We start from the raw sequence: 19,319 nt of genomic DNA, 5'->3' as shown, positions 1-19,319 counted from the left end.
TTGTAGAAGGTTCTTAGGGATAGGATCTACTTAAGATAGATTCTTAGGGATAGGAACATGGCGAACATGTCAGATCCTGAAGACTATAACTTTCAGATGACAGTGGAAATGTTTCAAAGAGATTAATAAGTTAGGTTTTTTTAAGAAAGTGTGGAAGGTGCCTTGAACATTCAGCCAGGAAAGTGATGCAAGAAGATACTGTGATGTTTAAGAAGCATTTGGACAGGTACCTGAACAGGCAGAGAATGGATGGCTATCTATTCTGACTTCTTACCCTATAAATACTTACAATTTTATACACTTCTATCAGGTCCACCCGCAACCTCCAGTGTTCCAGAGAAAACAATCCACGTCTGTCCAACTTCCCCCTGCAGCTAATATCCCCTTATCCAGGTGTCATTCTGGAAAACCTTCCCTGCACTCCTTCCAAGGCCTCCACATCTTTCACATAATAGGGTGACCAGAACTGCACGTCGCTCTCTAAATGAGGCCGAACCAAAGTCTTATAGAGCTGCAATACAACTTTTTGACCAATGAAGTCAAGCATACCATATCATCTCTTTACCATTCTAACTACTGATGTTGTCACTTTCAGGGAGTTATGGACTTGTATTGTAGATCGCTCCACATATCATGCTGACAAGGTCAAGTCATGAATTATGTCTTTTCCCCTAACATCCAACTTCCCAAAGTGCAACACTTCATTCAGGTCATCAGCTTCACCACATTCCTTCACATCTCCCTGCCTGCCCTTCCTTTGAGAATTACTGTTCCTAACCTCTACCTTCCCATTACTCCTTCCAATTTCTGACCTGCTATGGGCGGAGGTGCAGCTGGTAGAGGCGCAGATCCGGGTTCCATCCTGCCCTCGGGTGCTCCTAGAAATTGTGCCCAATGTGTAGCAAATGGATGAGAATGTGGGATACATACAACTAGTATGAATGGGTGATCGATGGTCGGCATGGACATGGTGGGGTAAAGGTTTCCATGTTGTATCTAAACTACTCTCGTTCCCTCCCCCTATGCCGCTCTAAACCCTCCCGAGTAGCATTAGCAAAGACACCCTGCAAGAATGTTGGTTCCCATTCAAGTCACCTGCTCTTATACAGGTCACCTCTGCACCAGGAAAGATCCTAATGATCAAAATATCTGATTATTAAATATATTTATTCAAAACATTTTTAAAATGTTTTAATGCTGATCAACTGCTTCAAAATATATTTGATCAAAGATATTTGAGATGCACTGAAACATGTACCGCAACCACCCTACAACAGGAGAGAGCAGATGGATAAACCACTGGAGAAATGGCTTTACATTTCCAAGCTTTTGGGGCCATGGCTTGGGTGGTGGATAGGAACTGTTCAAATCAGAAACACTGCACTCAGTGGACATGGGACCAATGTCCTCTTGAGAAGTTTTGCTTGTGCTTCAGAGGAAAATTGGGAAAGAGGATAGCTAGGCTGGACATAGAAGGAAGCAGTTTAGTTGAAAGGGTTTGTAGGAAGGCAGAGAGGAAGAAGGCAATGGTGCATGACTGCATGTGGCTGACAAAAACAGTCAGGAAAGGGTAGAGCGTACTAACACAAGTGTGTGCAAGTAGATCTGCTACAACACAATAGTTGCATTCCAAAGAAGCCGTGTGTTATAGTCAATCATGTTATAAAAACAACTGTCAATGGTGAGAAGGTGGTTACGGGCTATGGACTTGTATAAACAAGATTATTTTTACCCGCAGGATTTATAAAAATGAAAAAACTTAATAACAAGTTTAATTTTGTTGCTGTTAAAAATACTCAAGGCTGTACATTACATTGTTTAATTGAGTTTCATTGCACGTGTCAATAGAAGTGATCACTCATGGTCTCCTGCAGTGAATACAGCTGGTGTGTTCTTGAGAGCGTAGACAAAAGAATTGCAGATAATAGAATCTTGAGTAAAACATAAACTGCTGGAGTAACTCAGCGGGATAGGCAACATCTGTGGAATGGAAAGACAAGGTTTCGGTTCGAGATGCTTCTTCAGACTGATTGTAGTAGCAAGGAGAATTCTGGAATAACGGTAGAGACAGGACAAAGCTGGCCAGTGACAGGTGGATACAGGTGAGAGAGGTTTAATCGGCAGTTGGGTGGACAAAGACCAGAGATTTCATCTCTAGCTTGTGTCCACCCATCCGACAATCAACCTCCTCCTCACCTGTATCCACCTATGAATTGCCAAGTTTTGTTCTGACTGTGTTCATAAGATACAAGGTGATTGTTTATTTCAGGGAAGCTACATGGAAGCTTTTTTTCCCCAAGACAACTATTTTGGTGCATGCCGATTTCCTAAAGATGGTTCTTTAACTTCAAAATAAAAAAATGTATTATATCCAATTGATTTCAGAGACATGATAAAGGTGTGGTTACAAAGTGACCAAGCCGAGGAAATTATATTTTGGGAAATTTTATATTTTCAGAAGGAGAGGCAGGAGAGAATATGAAAGGGGATAGCTCTGTTAAACAAAGGATAAGACCATGGCAATGGTGAGGAATGATGTAGAATCAGTTTGGGTTTGAATAAGAAATGAGGTGACTAAAGAGACTTGTGTCACCCATTGGTAGCTCTACCGTGAGACAAAGTATAAATCTATAAATAATGAAGGCTTCTTTCAAAAAGGGCGATTTTAGATAACAGATAAACTGGACACATCATAACCAACAAATCCCAGCGAGAGTGTAAGTTGTCATTAAGTGATCAGGATTGTCTGTGGGCGGTACCTCAGCTTGTGCCTCCTGGAGCCGATTTCTGATTGTGGACCACTCTGCCCTGTGGGACAGTCATAGCAGCAAGATCCTTGGATGGCTGAGAACCATGAAGCAATGAAGGACAGACCTGACCATGAGGATCCTGTGAGAAGTGAAATGAAGTATTTGATCAGGTCCAATGAAAGACAAGATTCTGAGAAGACTTGAAAAATGAGGTCTTGGTTTCTCTCCCATATTTCTACCAAGTGATTACGCTTCATGGAAAAGCTCCAATTTCAGAACACTCAGTTACAGGATGATTGATAGTAGGATCTTTCTCATCTACCTTCTTCCTTTAGCTTAGTATGATCGATATATTTTGGACTTAAAGCAAATCAATTGATTGGTGGAGCAGATGGAAAAGTTGAACTTGAGTTCACAGATCAGCCACAATCATAATGAATAAAAACAGCCTTGAGGTTTTATCTATTCAATAGACAATAGGTGCAGGAGTAGGCCTTTGATTCGGCCCTCACCGCCATTCAATGTGATCATGGCTGATCATCCCCAATCAGAACCCCGTTCCTGCCTTCTCCCCATATCCCAACCAGCTATCTTTAAGAGCCCTATCTAACTCACCCTTGAAAGTATTCCTCTTATCTTTGTACAATTTTCATACATTCACCCGTGAACTGCTACAATTTGTAGAGACTTGCCACTGTCCATGTAATTTCATTAATTAATTTGTCTTCCCTGTATTTAGGGATCATTCCTGTGTGACTGGATTTTGCTGACTTTCATGAACAAGAATGATGTTTACAGTGAAAAGAAGTTTGAAGAGGTGAAAGATCAAATATACATATTGCTTTTATCTACTCTAATTAAAAAGATTGTGTGTTCTAATCCAGGGTCTCTGCAGATCACTTGTCCAGTTTTACTTTGATGAGATGGCAAATGTACTTGAATGAACTGATTGCAGCCAATATCAGAACTGAAATTTTAGTTGCCAAAGAATAGAATTTTGATTTAGCAATGAAACGTGCCACAGAAATGTTAACCTCCAGTTGAAAATATAATTTGAACTAGCCTGGGTTTCCCTAACCCTAATGCATATTTAGTATATCAGGAGATTTTTGGCTGGATTGGCTAATGTTCTTCACCTAACCAAACACCAAGACAAATAATTATTTAGTTATTTGTTCTTCAAAGGATCTTGTTATGCCATGAAAAAAAATGGTTGTACCTCAAAAGTAGTTGATTGGTTATACAGTACCTTGAATGTCTTGAGGACAAAATGAGCAGATCATCATAACATCAGGGGGTATGAAAGAGATCTTTGTGTCCACCTGAGTTGGTAAATGAGGCTTCAGTTTAATTTCTAAATTGAAAGATGGACGCAAAATGGGCCATCTTTACATACATTTGATGTTGTGGTTGCAATTTGAGAACTAAAATAGCGCACCATGCGGGTACATATTTCTGCTGCAAACTTCAAATGCTATATTGTCAGAAAGCTTACAACATGCCTGAAGAATGTAAACTATTGGAATTATTTACTGCAAAATATTATGGCCAATGCACAAAATAAATAATGTATACAGTTATCTCCCTTTATTAGCTAGAACGTAGAAGGTACAACACTGGAATAGGCCATTTGTCTGTGCCCAATATAATGGCAAGATAAACTAATTTGATCTGCCTCACATAATCCATACCTCTTAATTCCCTGCACATCCATGTCTCTACTTACAGTAAAAGTCTTTTGTAAATCCCACTATCGTAACTGCGTCACCTGGTAGTACATACCAGGCTACAACTACCCTCTAAGCAAAAAAAAAAAAAAAAAAAAAAAAAAGCCCCACACATCTCCTTTAAGCTTTGCCCCCATACCTTAAAACTATGCCCTCCTTACCTTTGACAATTCCACCCTGGGCGAAAATGGGTCTGTCCACCCAATCTATGCCTCTCATAATTTCATCAACGGCATACTTCTATTAGGTCTCCTCTCAACTTCTAGTGTTCTAGAGAAAACAGTCCACGTTTGAATTTATACAGCAGCATGGGAATTTCAAAGGCATACAATTAAAGTTTGAATACTTTTGAAAGTTTTTAAAATTTGTAACAAAAAATGTCAAGTGACAACTAGAACTATTGCACCCAGAATAAGATGACACTCTTTCCCTACACTTGCAATGGTTCCATTTGCACTGGTTACTTATTGGGAAACACATATTCATGAAACCATTTTTAAAACTACACAGGTAATAAAGACTGGAAATACAGCAACACATAATGAAAATGGAACTACAGAACAAGAAGTGAGACCAGTACTACCACAAAATTGCAAACATTGTTGATAACATTACAAGTACAGGACAAGGCCTGGTAATACAGGTGGATACAGGTGGGAGGGGGAAGATGATGGGGGTTGCTTAATAGCTTGATTGGAGTAGTTTTAGTTGAATTGTCTGTTTAGTTTATTTTTTATATTACATGGGGGTAAGGTCTATCATAAGTGCTTCCTATCCCTTTCAAAAGTCTAATGTGTATTAATGTATCTCAATGATCTTGAAGGTGTGGTAAATTGGATTAGTAAAATGCAGATTGGAGGGGTGTTTTCAGGATTCCAAAGTCTACATGTCAAGAAGTTTAGAGTGAAAAAGGTCTCTCACCTATGGTCGTTTGCTGAACCGTGCATTTAGTAATGAATATGATAATGCGTCTACAATAGCCACTGGTCCCATATCTTGTGAAATATTTTTAGACATTACTTTTTTTTAAAAGGGACAATTTTAATATTTGGAAACTACCACAAAGTATTTAATGTAGAAACAAAGAAACTGCAGGTACTGGTTTACAAAGATAGGGCAAAGTGCCGGACTAACTCAGTGGCTCAAGTAGCATGTCTGGAGAACATGCAAAGCTGAGAAGTTTAGGGGTCAGAGAACCCTTCTCCAGAGGCGGTGTGGTGAGTCCCAGTGGAAGTGGTGGAGGCGGGTTCATTGGTATCATTTAAAAATAAATTGGATAGGCATATGGATGAGAGGGAATGGAGGGTTATGGTAAAGCTGGTGGACTAAGGGGAGGAAGTACTTGTAGGACGAGATGGCCTGCGTGCTGGTAAGTTATATAGGTGTATGTGTGTATGTATTTATGTATCGTTCGAATTGTTCGAAATAAAGATATTATTCATAAGCACATGGTTGGACAAAAACCTGAGATGAAAAGACAGGTGTGAGACAAAAGGATTGAATAGTTGCAAATTGTGAAGCTAGAGGAAGGAATGTAGGTGGAGGGGAGAAATAGGCACGAGTCCAGGTGGAGCACAGAGCAGCGAGTGATTGCAAACTGCATTACATTGTTTGAGAGGCTGTTGGAAGCAGGCAGTCTCACAACATTCAACAACTACTTGGACAAGCACTAGAATCCTCAAGGTGAAGGCGGCTTCAGTCCAAATACTGGTTCATATTATTATAGATGGGTGGTTGATGTTTAGCATAGATATGGTCAGCTAAAGGGCCTGTTTCTATGTTATATGAGCCCATGACGCTAATAACAAGGGAAAAAGTACAGATGTTTTAAAGGTAATGATAATTTTTTTTTTAATTTTGTGTCTACGTAGGGTTCCACTCTGCTGGAGGTTTTAACATGATGTATTCCTATAAAGAATTCTTTGTAAATTATTACTTTAAAAAAAAACAGCACCAATATTTAATTATTTTTCATCAGAATTTATTTTTAAACCTCGAAGTCTTCCTCATTAATGTTGACAGTGGTGAAAATTCCTCAGAAGGTTGTTGAAGAACAAAAAAAAGTTTAGTTAATACGGAATGTATTGCAGTAACAAAATGGCTTGCTAATAAGGGTCAGTGGATAAATGTGAGAGTTAGTGAAGAAATATACCACTTAGAGCAGGAATGAAAAAGAATCATGTTTGGGTTGCATGGAGTAAGTTGGTTTGACAGTCTGAGCATTTCCATTGACTTTAATACATTGTGGTACAAAGCGGATCTAACTCTTAATTACTGTCCATTTGATTCCTTATTGAAATTATTGTTTCTACTATCTGTATGTTGGTTTAGAGCAACATTGAGTTATTTGTGTTTCTTCTCAGGGAGAACCAACCTAAACGTTACCATGGAGGCTCACACATGAAACCCAAGACACCAGAAGCTTGACATGAGCCTCAAGAAAAAGAGTATAAGATTTATTTTAAACTACTGATCCTGGTTGAACATACTGTGGCTTTTAGAATACATGTGATTTCAATATTTTGTCATTTTTGAAGCAACATATATTTTCTTTGCACGTAACTTGACTTTTTACTTTTCTAAATTACGAGATTCATTTATTAGCAAGGTGGATGGTTCTTAACTTTGGGAAGGGAAAATAATACATTTTCATTTCTACTTTGAAAATTAAAGATCAAGAATGAACTCAACTTGGACTTTTTACTCCTTCATAAACAAGGACAAATTGCTTTCAATTTTACTACCTCCACAAACCATAAGAACGTACCCACTGGCACCTCTTCTTTGCATATCACAGCTGCATGAAACTGCACCTGCATCAGACCTTTGTGGAAAGCATTCACACTTCAACGGGAGACCACAAGCTGGAGGTGAGCAACCTCAGCATTCAAACTAATGTTATATTTGACTTTACAACATTCTAATTATACAATATACTCATCTCCTTTATTTAGAGTAAGTCACATATCAATGTTTCCAGGATTGAGCAGTCCATGAAGGAGAATTTCCAAGATGGATAAAACATTAATGCATTAAATCCTAGGCTTCCTACTAAAAATACTAGATCAGAAAACTAATCCTATTATTCAAATTCATTCTATTGTTATCAACCTGTATTTTAAGCATTGCCTTTTTTAATTCCTGGCATTTGTGGAAGCTGGAAATATAGGTTGAAAAAAAAAATGGATCTGACAGGATGCTGATTTGGTTTGAATTTCTTGCAGTACAATTTTGCAGTGATTCATGTTATCTACAAAAGTAACCAGAGCAGAAAACATTGCATGTTCAGACCTTAAATATGATGTCAATCCTTACATAATCCGAGTTAATGCCAAATCTATCAGATTTTTGTGGTGTAACCACCAAGTTTATGCCACACATTAAACACTCACATACCTCAAGAGTTCAAATTCAAAGGTATTTAATTATCCTGAACTAGAGCAATACAATTCTTACTGACTGCAGCTTTCCAGACATATTAAACACAATAACAATATGCAATAAAAGACCAGTTATTCTCAGTAAACCAGACTGCCACAGTGCAACCAGAGTAGCGCAAAGTCTAGCAGTCTCATGGACTTTGCACTACTACCACTCGAGGTTCAGTTGCAGGACATCTCCATCTTTGCATTACTTAATGAGGGAGGATGGAGGCACTCAGTTGATTAGATGATGTTTCAGGCAGGATCCTTCTTCAGTTGGACCCAAAACGTCATCTGTACGTTCCCTGCACAGATTACCTCCTCCAGCACTTAATTTTTAATTCAGGATTCCGGCAACTGCAGTCTCAGTGTCAACAGCAAAGCTATGTACGGCCCGCAGCAATGATTAAGCATTGAAATTGATCCTTCAAGAAATGTGCGATTCCTTGGACCAAGTGGGATTATTTTTTCCTCCGAGTGCCCTGGATCAATTTGGGCACCAGTAATGAGGATGTAATCAAGGAATAGCATCGGTCTGATTTGGTATGAATTATTCATTCATTGTTCCAAGTAGAATTTTTAGCCTATGTTCAAGAATTTGTCTTCTCAGATATTTATAAGTATACCTCAAAGTTTTAATTCTTGCTGGAATCGCACGAGAATGTTTATTTTAATGAGAAACCAAACTAGAATGAGTATGTGCCAATGTACTAAGGAGTCAATATTTAATTTGTATTTCTTTCTAAATCAATTTTAAAAATTGGGACACAATGTAAGAAGTTGAGAATGAAAATATATTTTGATCAAATGGTGTTTTTTGCAATAAATAACACAAAACAAAAATCGTTTTCAGTGTCCTCCATAATGTTTGGGACAAAGACCCATCATTTATTTATTTGCCTCTGTACTCCACAATTTGAGATTTGTAATAGAAAATAAATCACATGTGGTTAAAGTGCACATTGTCAGATTTTATTAAAGGCAATTTTTATACATTTTGATTTCACCATGTAGAAATTACAGCTGTGTTTATATATAGTCCCCCCCCATTTCAGGACACCACAATGTTTGGGACACATGGCTTCACAGGCATTTGTAATTGCTCAGGTATGATTATCAACATGAGGATCAAAGTTGTGCCAATGAAAGTCAAAGAAGCCACGATGAGACTGACAAACAAGAATAAAACTGTTAGAAACATCAGCCAAACCTTAGGCTTATTAAAATCAACTGTTTGGAACATCATTAAGAAGAAAGAGAGCACTTGGCAGGCCAAGGAAGACCTCCACAGCTGGTGACAGCAGAATTCTCTCTATAATAAAGAAAAATCCCCAAACACCTGTCCGACAGATCAGAAATACTCTTCAGGAGTCAGGTGCGGATTTGTCAATGACCACTGCCCGCAGAGGACTTCATGAACAGAAATACAGTGACTACACTGCAAGATGCAAACCACTGGTTAGCTGCAAAAAATATGATGGTCAGGTTACAGTTTGCCAAGAAGTACTTAAAAGAGCAAGCACAGTTCTGGAAAAATGTCTTGTGGCCAGATGAGATGAAGATGAACTTATATCAGAGTGATGGAAAGAGCAAAGTATGGAGGAGAGAAGGAACTGCCCAAGATCCAAAGCATACCACCTCATCTGTGAAACACGGTGGTGGGGGTGTTATGGCCTGGGCATGTATGGCTGCTGAAAGTACTGGCTCACTTATCTTCATTGATGATACAACTGCTGATGGTAGTAGCATAATGAATTCTGAAGTGTTTCGATACATCCTATCTGCTCAAGTTCAAACAAATGCCTCAAAACTCATTGGCCGGCGGTTCATTCTACAGGAAGACAATGATCCCAAACATACTGCTAAAGCAACAAAGGAGTTTTTCAAAACTAAAAAACGGTAAATTCTTAAGTGGCCAAGTCAATCACCCGATCTGAACCCAATTGAGCATGCCTTTTATATGCTGAAAAGAAAACTGAAGGGGACTATCCCCCAAAACAAGCAAAAGCTAAAGATGGCTGCAATACAGGCCTGGCAGAGCATCACCAGAGAAGACACCCAGTATGTCCATGAATCGCAGACTTCAAGCAGTCATTGCATGCAAAGGATATGCAGCAAAATACTAAACATGACTACTTTCATTTACATGACATTGCTGTGTCCCAAACATTATGGTGTCCTGAATTGGGGGGGGGGGGGGGGGGGACGACGACTATGTATAAACACTGCTGTAATTTCTACATGGTGAAACCAAAATGTATAAAAATAGCCTTTATTAAAATCTGACAAAGTGCACTTTAACCACATGTGATCTTTTCTATTACAAATTTCAAATTGTGGAGTACAGAGGCAAATAAATAAATGACGGGTCTTTGTTCCAAACATTATGGAGGGCACTGTATATGCTAATTGTAATTAACTATAGCTGCAACAGTATCTCCACCAAGAAAATGGGAGCAGGTGGGACCAACCCAAGATATGAAGGTCAATATATATTGAGGAATTGCACTGTATGGGACACATAATTTACTCACCCTTCATCTTAGCTGAATACAAGTTAAATATACAACTATATGCATTTGTCTACATCATCATCAAATGCACTGCACCAATTTAAAAATAAATGATGCTTTCCTTAGTTTAACCTAATGTATCTGGTAGTTTGAAACCATTCTCAAGTAAGATTAGAGGGTGGGCTATGAACTTATTTAGAAATTCGATCTTAAAGATTGGAAAATAGGAAGGACTACTGCATGGGCTGAAAACAGTAAAACTAAGATATAATTAAACATTTGTAATCTATAATCAGTCATAGAATCTAAGCTTTCATTTAAAAGAATTAGACCAAGTACAATTGCTTAGTCTACTTTTGTATATCCTTATGACCCAATTTACTTTGTTTACATGGATCACTTAATATGTACCAAATTAGTTCAGTTTTTATTTTTTTGGTAAACTCCAACCTTTAGTATGTCAATACAGTGAAACAGAGAATTAGAGTGACACATTTTATAGCTTGTAAAAAAAATCATTTGTGAATTTCAAATAAAGTTTGACACGATACCACGCAATTTAAAATACACAAGAGCACTAACTTCCACAAATGCTATTGGTGTTTAGTTGATAAATACACTGAGATCAATGGTTAACAATGGTTCTTTTGGTTTTTCACATGAAATGCATGGACTGCCAATAAAACCAACTAACACTACAGCTAGCACAGAGCACTTTTGGAGCAATTATATTCGACACTACTTGGAAATTACCCAATCATTTCCTACACATGAAGCACGACCACTCCAATTTCCTGTTTTATAAACCTGCGTTAAACATTTTAGAAAATAATATATTTTGTGAATGTTGTTCAAAACTTAGAGATTTGTACAAAGGTCTATGAACTCAATATCCTGCAAAAGATATCAAATTTTACATGCTTTGTCAATTAACCATATAGCAGCAACAGAATTAAAACTAGGATTTTACCTCATAAGTCTGAGGCAAAGTTAAATTGGTTGACTTTAATTGGAACAGTTTATGAAACTTATCCCTTGTAAACATAGTGCATGTTACACTGCAATAGTTTCTTGGCATGTGGTACACATCCACAAATGTGAACTGTACGTTATGGAACAAGTTCAATTTTAACTTTGAGTATCAAAAGGATGCATCAGGATGCATTTGGTGTTAGATGTCCTTACTCTTTCAAGAAATTAACCTGGCACTGTCAGAAATGTATCTTCAGGAAGAACCTATTATCTTTGAATTGCCCAAGAAGGGAGTTGTTTCTTCCACTGAAATGGAGCAATGCTGGCGTGTTGCTGGCATTGAAACTTTCTTCAACAGGCCTACAATAAGTGATGTCCATAATATGATTGTATATACATGTCTGACTTCCATCCAGTTAATTCTTCTGCCTTCATGACTTCAAGTGTGCATTCATCCTAAACATCCAATCAACAGTCTCCGTCAGGAAGGGCATGCTGTAATGTGTGGCAATATTCCTAAATACCTGGATTTGCTCCATAAATCCCTGTATGTACACAGAAAAGCAAAAAGAACAAATTAAGCCAGTATATTAACATCTAAATGCAAGGAAGGCTGCAAACTAGCTAAAAGTCAGACATAGGGTTCGACAGCAAGTTTTAAAAAACGGCCCTTGGACCCATTTCATTTATGCATTTGGCCGAGAATCTATCTGACCCTGTCCTCTCTATGTACCTGTCTAAGCATATTTTAAACAATGTAATTATAGTCACTTCCAAAGCTTCTTCGGGCAGCTCGTTCATTCATTCATGTACCCACCGCCTGTACGATAAAGTTGCCCTTCTGATCCCTTTTAAATCTTTCCCCTGTCACTTTAACATATGACCTCTCATTTTGGACTCCCCTATCCTATGTAAAAAAAACGTATTTACCTCATTGTCTCATATATTTATTTCTTCAAGATTAGCCATCAGTTTGCTAGGCAACAGGGAGATAATTCCCATCCTATCCAGCCTCCCCTTAAAAACTCAAGTCTGAGTTGCGCAGTTGGGCAACAAAAAAACTACCTACAATACTGCAAGTGTGATCCTGCCTATGAATTGTACAGTTGTAACTCGACGTCGCTTCTGGGTGGCAGACGTGTTGCTGCAGTAGTGTTGCTGCCTTACAGTGTCTGGGACCTGGGTTCAGTCCTGACTTTGTCTGCTGTTTGCACGGAGTTTGTACGTTCTCCCTGTGACTGTGTGTTTTCTCCAAGTGCTTCGGTTTCATCCCACATTCTGAGGACATGCAGATTTGTAGGTTAATTGGCCTCTGTAAATTGTTCCCGGTGTGCCGGATAGAACAAGTATACGGGTGATCGCTGGCCCAATGGGCCTGTTTCCACGTGGTATCTCTAATTTAAACTCTTGTACTCGGAACCCTGACCAGTGAAGGCAAGTATGCCAAATATGCTATCCACCACATTGTTTACCCGAGTCCTCACTTTAGAGAAAATATGTACCTAGTCCCAGGGCAGCTGTTCTACATCCTCAGGGCCCACACATTTACTGTACAAGTCCTGCCCCAGTTTAACTTACAAAAGTTAACTTGGTTTAGAGATACAGCGTGGAAACATGTCCTTCGGCCCAAGTCCGCACCAACCAGCGATCCCTCTTTTACTATATCTGTCATCCCAGTTCCACATCCTACACTCTAGGTGCAATTAACAGAACCCAAATAACCTGCACGTCTTTGGGATGTGGGAGGAGACTGAAGCACTCGGAGAAAACCCAGAGTCACAGTGAGAATGTTTACACTCTGTACAGACAGCACCCGCGGTCAGGATAGAAACCGGGTCTCTAGCGCTGTAAGCCAGCAGCTCTACTGCTACACCACTGTGCAGAGATAAATTCCATCTGCATTTCTTTCGCCCACCTCCCCAGTTGATGTAGATCCCACTATAATCTTAAATAATCCTCTTCCACTACACCACCAATGTTGGTGTCATCCGTAAACTTACTGTTCATGGTCATCCAACAACATTGTCACCCAAATTATTAAAGTGGATGACAAACAACAGTGGATCCTGCACTGATTCCTGCAGCACATCAATGGTCACAGGATTAATGAAGGTAGGGCGGTGGATGTTGTATACGTGGATTTTAGCAAGGGTTTTTACAAGGTCCCTTATGGTAGGCTGATCCAGAAGATTAAGATGTACAGGATTCATGATGACTTGGCTGTATGGATTCAGAAGTGCTTATTCATACAAGCCAGAGGGTTATGGTAGAAGGTAGATATTCTGACTGGAGGTTTGTGATCAGTGGGGTTCAAAATTGGATGAGTTGCAGACAGTGAGGAATGCTGTCAGAAGATACAGCGGGATATAGATGAACTGCAGAAATGGGCAGAGAAATGGCAGATGGAGTTTAACCGGACCAAGTGTGAGGTGTTGCACTTGGGGAGGTTGTGTGTAAAGAGAAAGTAGGTAACATAGAAACATAGAAATTAGGTGCAGGAGTAGGCCATTCGGCCCTTCGAGCCTGCACCGCCATTCAATATGATCATGGCTGATCATCCAACTCAGTATCCCGTATCTGCCTTCTCTCCATACCCCCTGATCCCCTTCTAACTCCCACATCTAACTCCCTCTTAAATATAGCCAATGAACTGGCCTCAACTACCCTCTGTGGCAGAGAGTTCCAGAGATTCACCACTCTCTGTGTGAAAAAAGTTCTTCTCATCTCGGTAGTTAATGGCAAGACCCTTAAGAGCATTGATGTGCATAAGGATCTTGGATCCAAGTTCACAGCTCACTGAAGGTGGCAGCACAAATTAATAGGGTGGCAAACAAGGCATAGCGTAATTGTTAAGGGCATTGAATCTACTAGCCAGGAAATCATGATGCAGCTCTATAGGGCTTTGTTTAGCCCGCATCTGGTTGCACCATTACAGGAAAGATGTTGAGGCTTTGGAGAGTGTGCAGAGAAGGTACATCAGAATTCTTCCTAGATTAGAGGTTTTCAGGTACAGGGAAATAATTTGTTTATTTTCTGTGGAACGTCAGAGGTAGAGGGGAGACATGATAGAAGTATATAAAATTTTGAGAGGCACATAAAGGGTAGACAGTCAGAAATGTTTTCCCAGGGTGGAAATGTCCATCACTAGAGGGTATATCTCATAGCTATAAGATGAGAAGGGGAAAGTTTAATGGAGATGTGCGGGGCAATTCGTTTTTACATTAGAGTAGTGGGGTCCTGGAACACATTGCCAGGTATGGTGGTGGAGTCAGATACGATAGTGGTGTTTAAGAGGCTTTTAGATGGGCACACGGAAGTACAGGGCACAGAAGAATGTGGATCATGTCCAGGCAGATGAAATCAGTTTAACTTGACATTATGTTTGGCACAAACATTGTGGGCCAAAAGGCTTGTTCCTGCACAGTACTGTTTTATGTTAAGCCTCCAATCTAAAAAAAACCCCAATACCACTCTCCAACTCTTTCCATCAAGCTAACTTTGCATCCAATTGGCTAGCCCACCCTGGATCTCATGTGATCTAATGTTCCAGATGAGCCCATCATGTCAAAGGCCTTGCTGGTTCATGTAAACAATGTTCACAACCCTGTCCGCTTCAAAAATCACAATATAAATTGAGACTGATTTCCAACTAGAAATTAAGATTATAATTTCCAGTCATTGTCAGTTTTTCTGAAATTTGAGGTACAGATAATCACATCATTTATACAGCAATATTAATTTTATTGAGTGTACAGAAATACAACTTATTCCCCCCAAGCCAGCTGAGAAATTGTTGTGCTTTTATAGGCTAAATCTGTGTCATTGTTTGAATCTATGGAAGGCACCACCTAGGTTGGTCTCTATTAAGATTATTTACCGACTTGATCAAAATAAATAATCTTCTTAAAGGAAGAAACACGGTTCCACATTTTTGTGAAAGTGAAGCGATTAAGTACACAAGATGTTGATGTGGAATAAAACCTACCTTCACAGAAAGAGTTAATTCAAAGTCCCGGGCACAACTACAGTAGATAGGCATGTTAGCTTCTTTGACGCCTTTGCATTTTGAACAAACCTAGTGAAACAAAAAGGAAACAAAACAATTACAATTTTCAAGTGGTTCAAGCAAGCGAACTTAATAGCTGCCATTCTGGAAGAGGCAGAGAGGCAGCACATTAACTGTGAAGAAGTGGTAATTGATTTAGATTACATATTGACAAATGCATTAAATAACAGGCAAGATAGAAATACACCATTTAACCAGATTAATTTGTCAAAATGCAGACACCTTGAGTTTCACACGTTTCAACTCGCTTATTCATTCAATATGAAAGTCTGATTTACGAGTCGTATTTTTGAAATGACGCACTCAAATTTGCACCTGTCAGCGTAGTTGCGTAAATGTTTAATTTATGTGTTTTTGAGGTCCCACAACCTCCAGTATTCCAGAGAAAGGCATAATTGATATAAAAAATATTGAAACAAGGAGCTGCAGATGCTGGCTTATAAAAAAAAAGATATAAAGTGCTGAAGTAGCTCAGCGGGTCAGGTAGAAGCAGGGTCCTGGCCTGCGACGTCACCCATCCATGTTCTCCAAGGATGCTGCCTAACTCGTTAAGTTACTCCAGCACATTGTATTATTCTGGTAAACCTCCTCTGCACCCTCTCCAAAGCCTCCCCATCCTTCCTGTAATGGGACGACCAGAACTGCACACAATACTCGAAATACGGCCAAAGGACTTCCAGGACTGCAACATGACTTCCTGACTCTTATACTCAATGTCCCGATTAAAGAAGGCAAGCATACCATTACCATTCTATCTACTTGTGTTGCCACTTACAGGGAATTATGAACTTGTAATCAGGATCCCACTTACATCGACACTGTTAAGGATCATGCCTTTAATTGTATATTTTCACCCTACATTTTCCCCATAAATTATAATTTCCTGGATTCTCACTACTTCCCTACTTAAATAAGGGAAGAACATTTGCTAATCTGAAGAAGGGTCTTGACCTGAAACGTCACCCATTCCTTCTCTCCAGAGATGCTGCCTGTCCCGCTGAGTTACTCCATCATTTTGTGTCTCAAAACATTTGCTAATCCCCAGGAACTCACCTCCAGTTAAAGAAGACATAGATCTTTGGGAAGGCTCCTGCAATCTCCTCCCTTGTTTCTCAATATCATGGGATAAATCCTATCAGGTCCTGGTGGTTTATCCACCTTAATGTTCTTCAAGAATCCCAACACTTCATCCTTCTCAATCTGCCCTTGTATATTACTACACTCCACACAGATCTCACTTGTGAAAACAGATGCAAAGTACTCAGTTCGTACCTCACCTGCACCCCCAGACTCCAAGCACAAATTCCCTCCTTTATCCTTGAGAATCCTCTCTTCTCCCTGGTTACCTTCTTGTTTCGAATTAGGTATAAAAAGCTGTGGGATTTTCAAGCATATGTGTCTTCTGCCCGACGGGAGCAGGGAGGAGGAATGACTAGGATCTTTAATTGTGTTGGTAGCAATGACTTGTTTACATTGTCAGAAAAGCAGAATGGAGGGCCAGAGGATGTTCTGACCATCTACACACTGCTCTGGTCTATTATGTGGATATCAAGAGGCAAATGAGATACTCAAGTGCTGGAACCAAAGTAGAGAACTTTAATTTCATGACCATTCAAAACAAGTGAATATGCTTTTAACATTAACTTGACTGTCTCAATAACATATCTATTTGTTGCAATTTTCACAACAGCATATGGACCTATTATTTTGCACTTCAACATATGTTTTTGATTCACTGTTAAAAGGTTTATAAAGATGCAATCTATGAATTTAAGACATTTTCCATGCTGAATTACTTGCACATTTTTCCCCAAACCACATGAATGCTTTGCAGTCAAAATCACTTTTAGACTCAAGCATGTCACACACTAGTTTCCTTCATTGAGATTTATAACTGTATTATAGAGGAATGTTCCATTAGTATGATGGAAATAATAATTTGCTTTTAATTATTTATTCAAGGCCAGGACACAAAGCAACAATGCTGTAAAAGGTTTCCCTCAATAAAGCAATTATGAATCCTACACAGGCTTTTTACCGAACAATGATGATTTAACATACCAAATCCTGAAGTGTATAGGCCATCATTTTCTTTTTTAATGCTTCAACCAATGCCATTTCTATAGCTTCCGACTCATAGGCAACCTGGCAATTCGTGCAACACCACTTGGGTAATACTGTACCGTCCTGTCAAAAGCAAAAACATGACTGTTTAAACACTGGTCCCAAAAACACAAGCACCAGCACAAATAGATAAAGTATGAGTTTTTTGCTAAATGTTATTTTCCGCGTTTTGAAATATTTCGCAAATGTAATCAGAATAACAGGAAGATGGTTAATGCATGAAAACATTTATAATTAGCTGAATATTCAGGTTTAAAGGGGCCACTGCGGCGACCTAATTGGCGAGTTTAGAAGAGTTGAGGAGAGTTCGAAAAAATGTCATGTTGAAGACCTCCTTCGACTATGTTGAAGAGTAGCTTCGGGAAAATTGGACACCGAATAATAGAAAGTGAAGACGACCTCCTTCGACCTCCCTTCGACTATGTTGAAGACTATCTATAACTACTTTCGATTACATTCGACTACCCACGAATAACATGCCAACCTACTTCGACTAAACCTATGAGTAAAAAAAAGTATTGATTTTTTCCATGGCGACCTTTTTTACTCGCGGGCATTTTTCAACATGAACTAGCTGAGGCCTCGGGTACTACTCTCGAGCATGAAGGAGAGTCACAAAGACCTCCTAGGACCTCATGTCGACCATGCTGCGAGTACGAGTCGAGGCCAAACTCGCCGATTAGGTCGCCGCAGTGGGACAGCCCCTTAAATATTAAGAAAAATTTGCTAAATATAGAAAACTAATTTATTCATTAGAACGCTCAAAGATTTGAAATCATGAAGAAAGGGTCTGAAGAATATTCTCAACCGAAAACGACTTTGTGTCCATTGAAATCATGAAAAATTGTTGTACGTAATCGATTCTGTTCTTATGGATTTTACAAAGCCAAAGTTGGGAAATGAGCAGTAATGCTGTTCTTGCACTGGAGTTGTGACCGTTTCTCCACAGAAACAATGGGTCTTGTTATAAAGGATCATGACATGATATGGGTGCTTCCAGCACCACCAGCATTCATTGTTCATCCACAGTTGCCCTGGTGAGCCACATCAATCAGTCAATCAGTTTTATTCAAGAAGGAACTGCAGATGCTGGAAAATCGAAGGTACACAAAAATGCTGGAGAAACTCAGCAGGTGCAGCAGCATCTAAGGCGCAAAGGAAATAGGCAACATTTTGGGCCGAAACCCTTCTTCAGACTGATAGGGGGTGGCGGGGAGAAGGAAGGAAAAAGGAAGAGGAGGAGCCCGGGGACTGAGGGATGGGAGGAGATAGCCCGAGGGCTGAGGAAGGGGAGGAGATAGCAAGGGCTAACAAAATTGGGAGTTTTTTAAACAAAAAGGCTAACATGTTTTATTCGTCACTTGCACATAAAGTGCAAGCGAAATGAATTTGCCAGTAGCGGTACAATGAAAAAAGAACACACAAAAACACAATAAAAATTTAACACAAACATCCACCACAGCATTCATCACTGTGGTGGAAGGCACAAAATTTGGCCAGTCCTCCTCCATTTCCCCCCGTGGTCGGGACCTCAACCCTCCGCAGCCGCTGCTGCGGGCGTCCAGATGTGTAGACAAGGGAAAGTCCAGATAAATCCAGGTAAGTCCTGAATCGGTGCTTCCCCCACCGGAGACCGCGGCTTCAGGTTGGTGTTGGCCGCAGGCCGGCGGTTGGAGCTAAAGACCCCACCGCGTTGCAGCCAGAAGCACCGCAAACTGCAGGGCCAGCGGTCGGAGCTCCTCTCC

At 39.7% G+C, this 19,319-nt stretch overlaps 2 protein-coding genes across 2 annotated transcripts in view; one reads left to right on the top strand and one right to left on the bottom strand.

Annotated features, from left to right (window-relative positions):
• LOC129709486 (P2X purinoceptor 2-like) overlaps positions 1 to 5,097 on the top strand; it is a 31,453-nt gene extending 26,356 nt beyond the window's left edge. Inside the window, 2 exon segments of the mRNA XM_055655910.1 lie at positions 3,490 to 3,567; positions 4,988 to 5,097. Coding sequence (XP_055511885.1) covers positions 3,490 to 3,567; positions 4,988 to 5,083 — 174 coding nt within the window. The 3' untranslated portion in view covers positions 5,084 to 5,097.
• A 5,721-nt stretch (positions 5,098 to 10,818) lies between these two features.
• pole (polymerase (DNA directed), epsilon) overlaps positions 10,819 to 19,319 on the bottom strand; it is a 94,697-nt gene continuing 86,196 nt past the window's right edge. The window contains 3 exon segments of the mRNA XM_055655901.1: positions 10,819 to 11,929; positions 15,370 to 15,459; positions 17,512 to 17,637. Of these exon segments, the coding sequence (XP_055511876.1) occupies positions 11,816 to 11,929; positions 15,370 to 15,459; positions 17,512 to 17,637 (330 nt within the window). The 3' untranslated portion in view covers positions 10,819 to 11,815.

This window comes from Leucoraja erinacea, chromosome 25 (genome assembly GCF_028641065.1).
Source record: "Leucoraja erinacea ecotype New England chromosome 25, Leri_hhj_1, whole genome shotgun sequence".
NCBI classification, from domain to species: domain Eukaryota; kingdom Metazoa; phylum Chordata; class Chondrichthyes; order Rajiformes; family Rajidae; genus Leucoraja; species Leucoraja erinaceus.
This window is presented reverse-complemented; position numbering and strand designations above follow the sequence as displayed.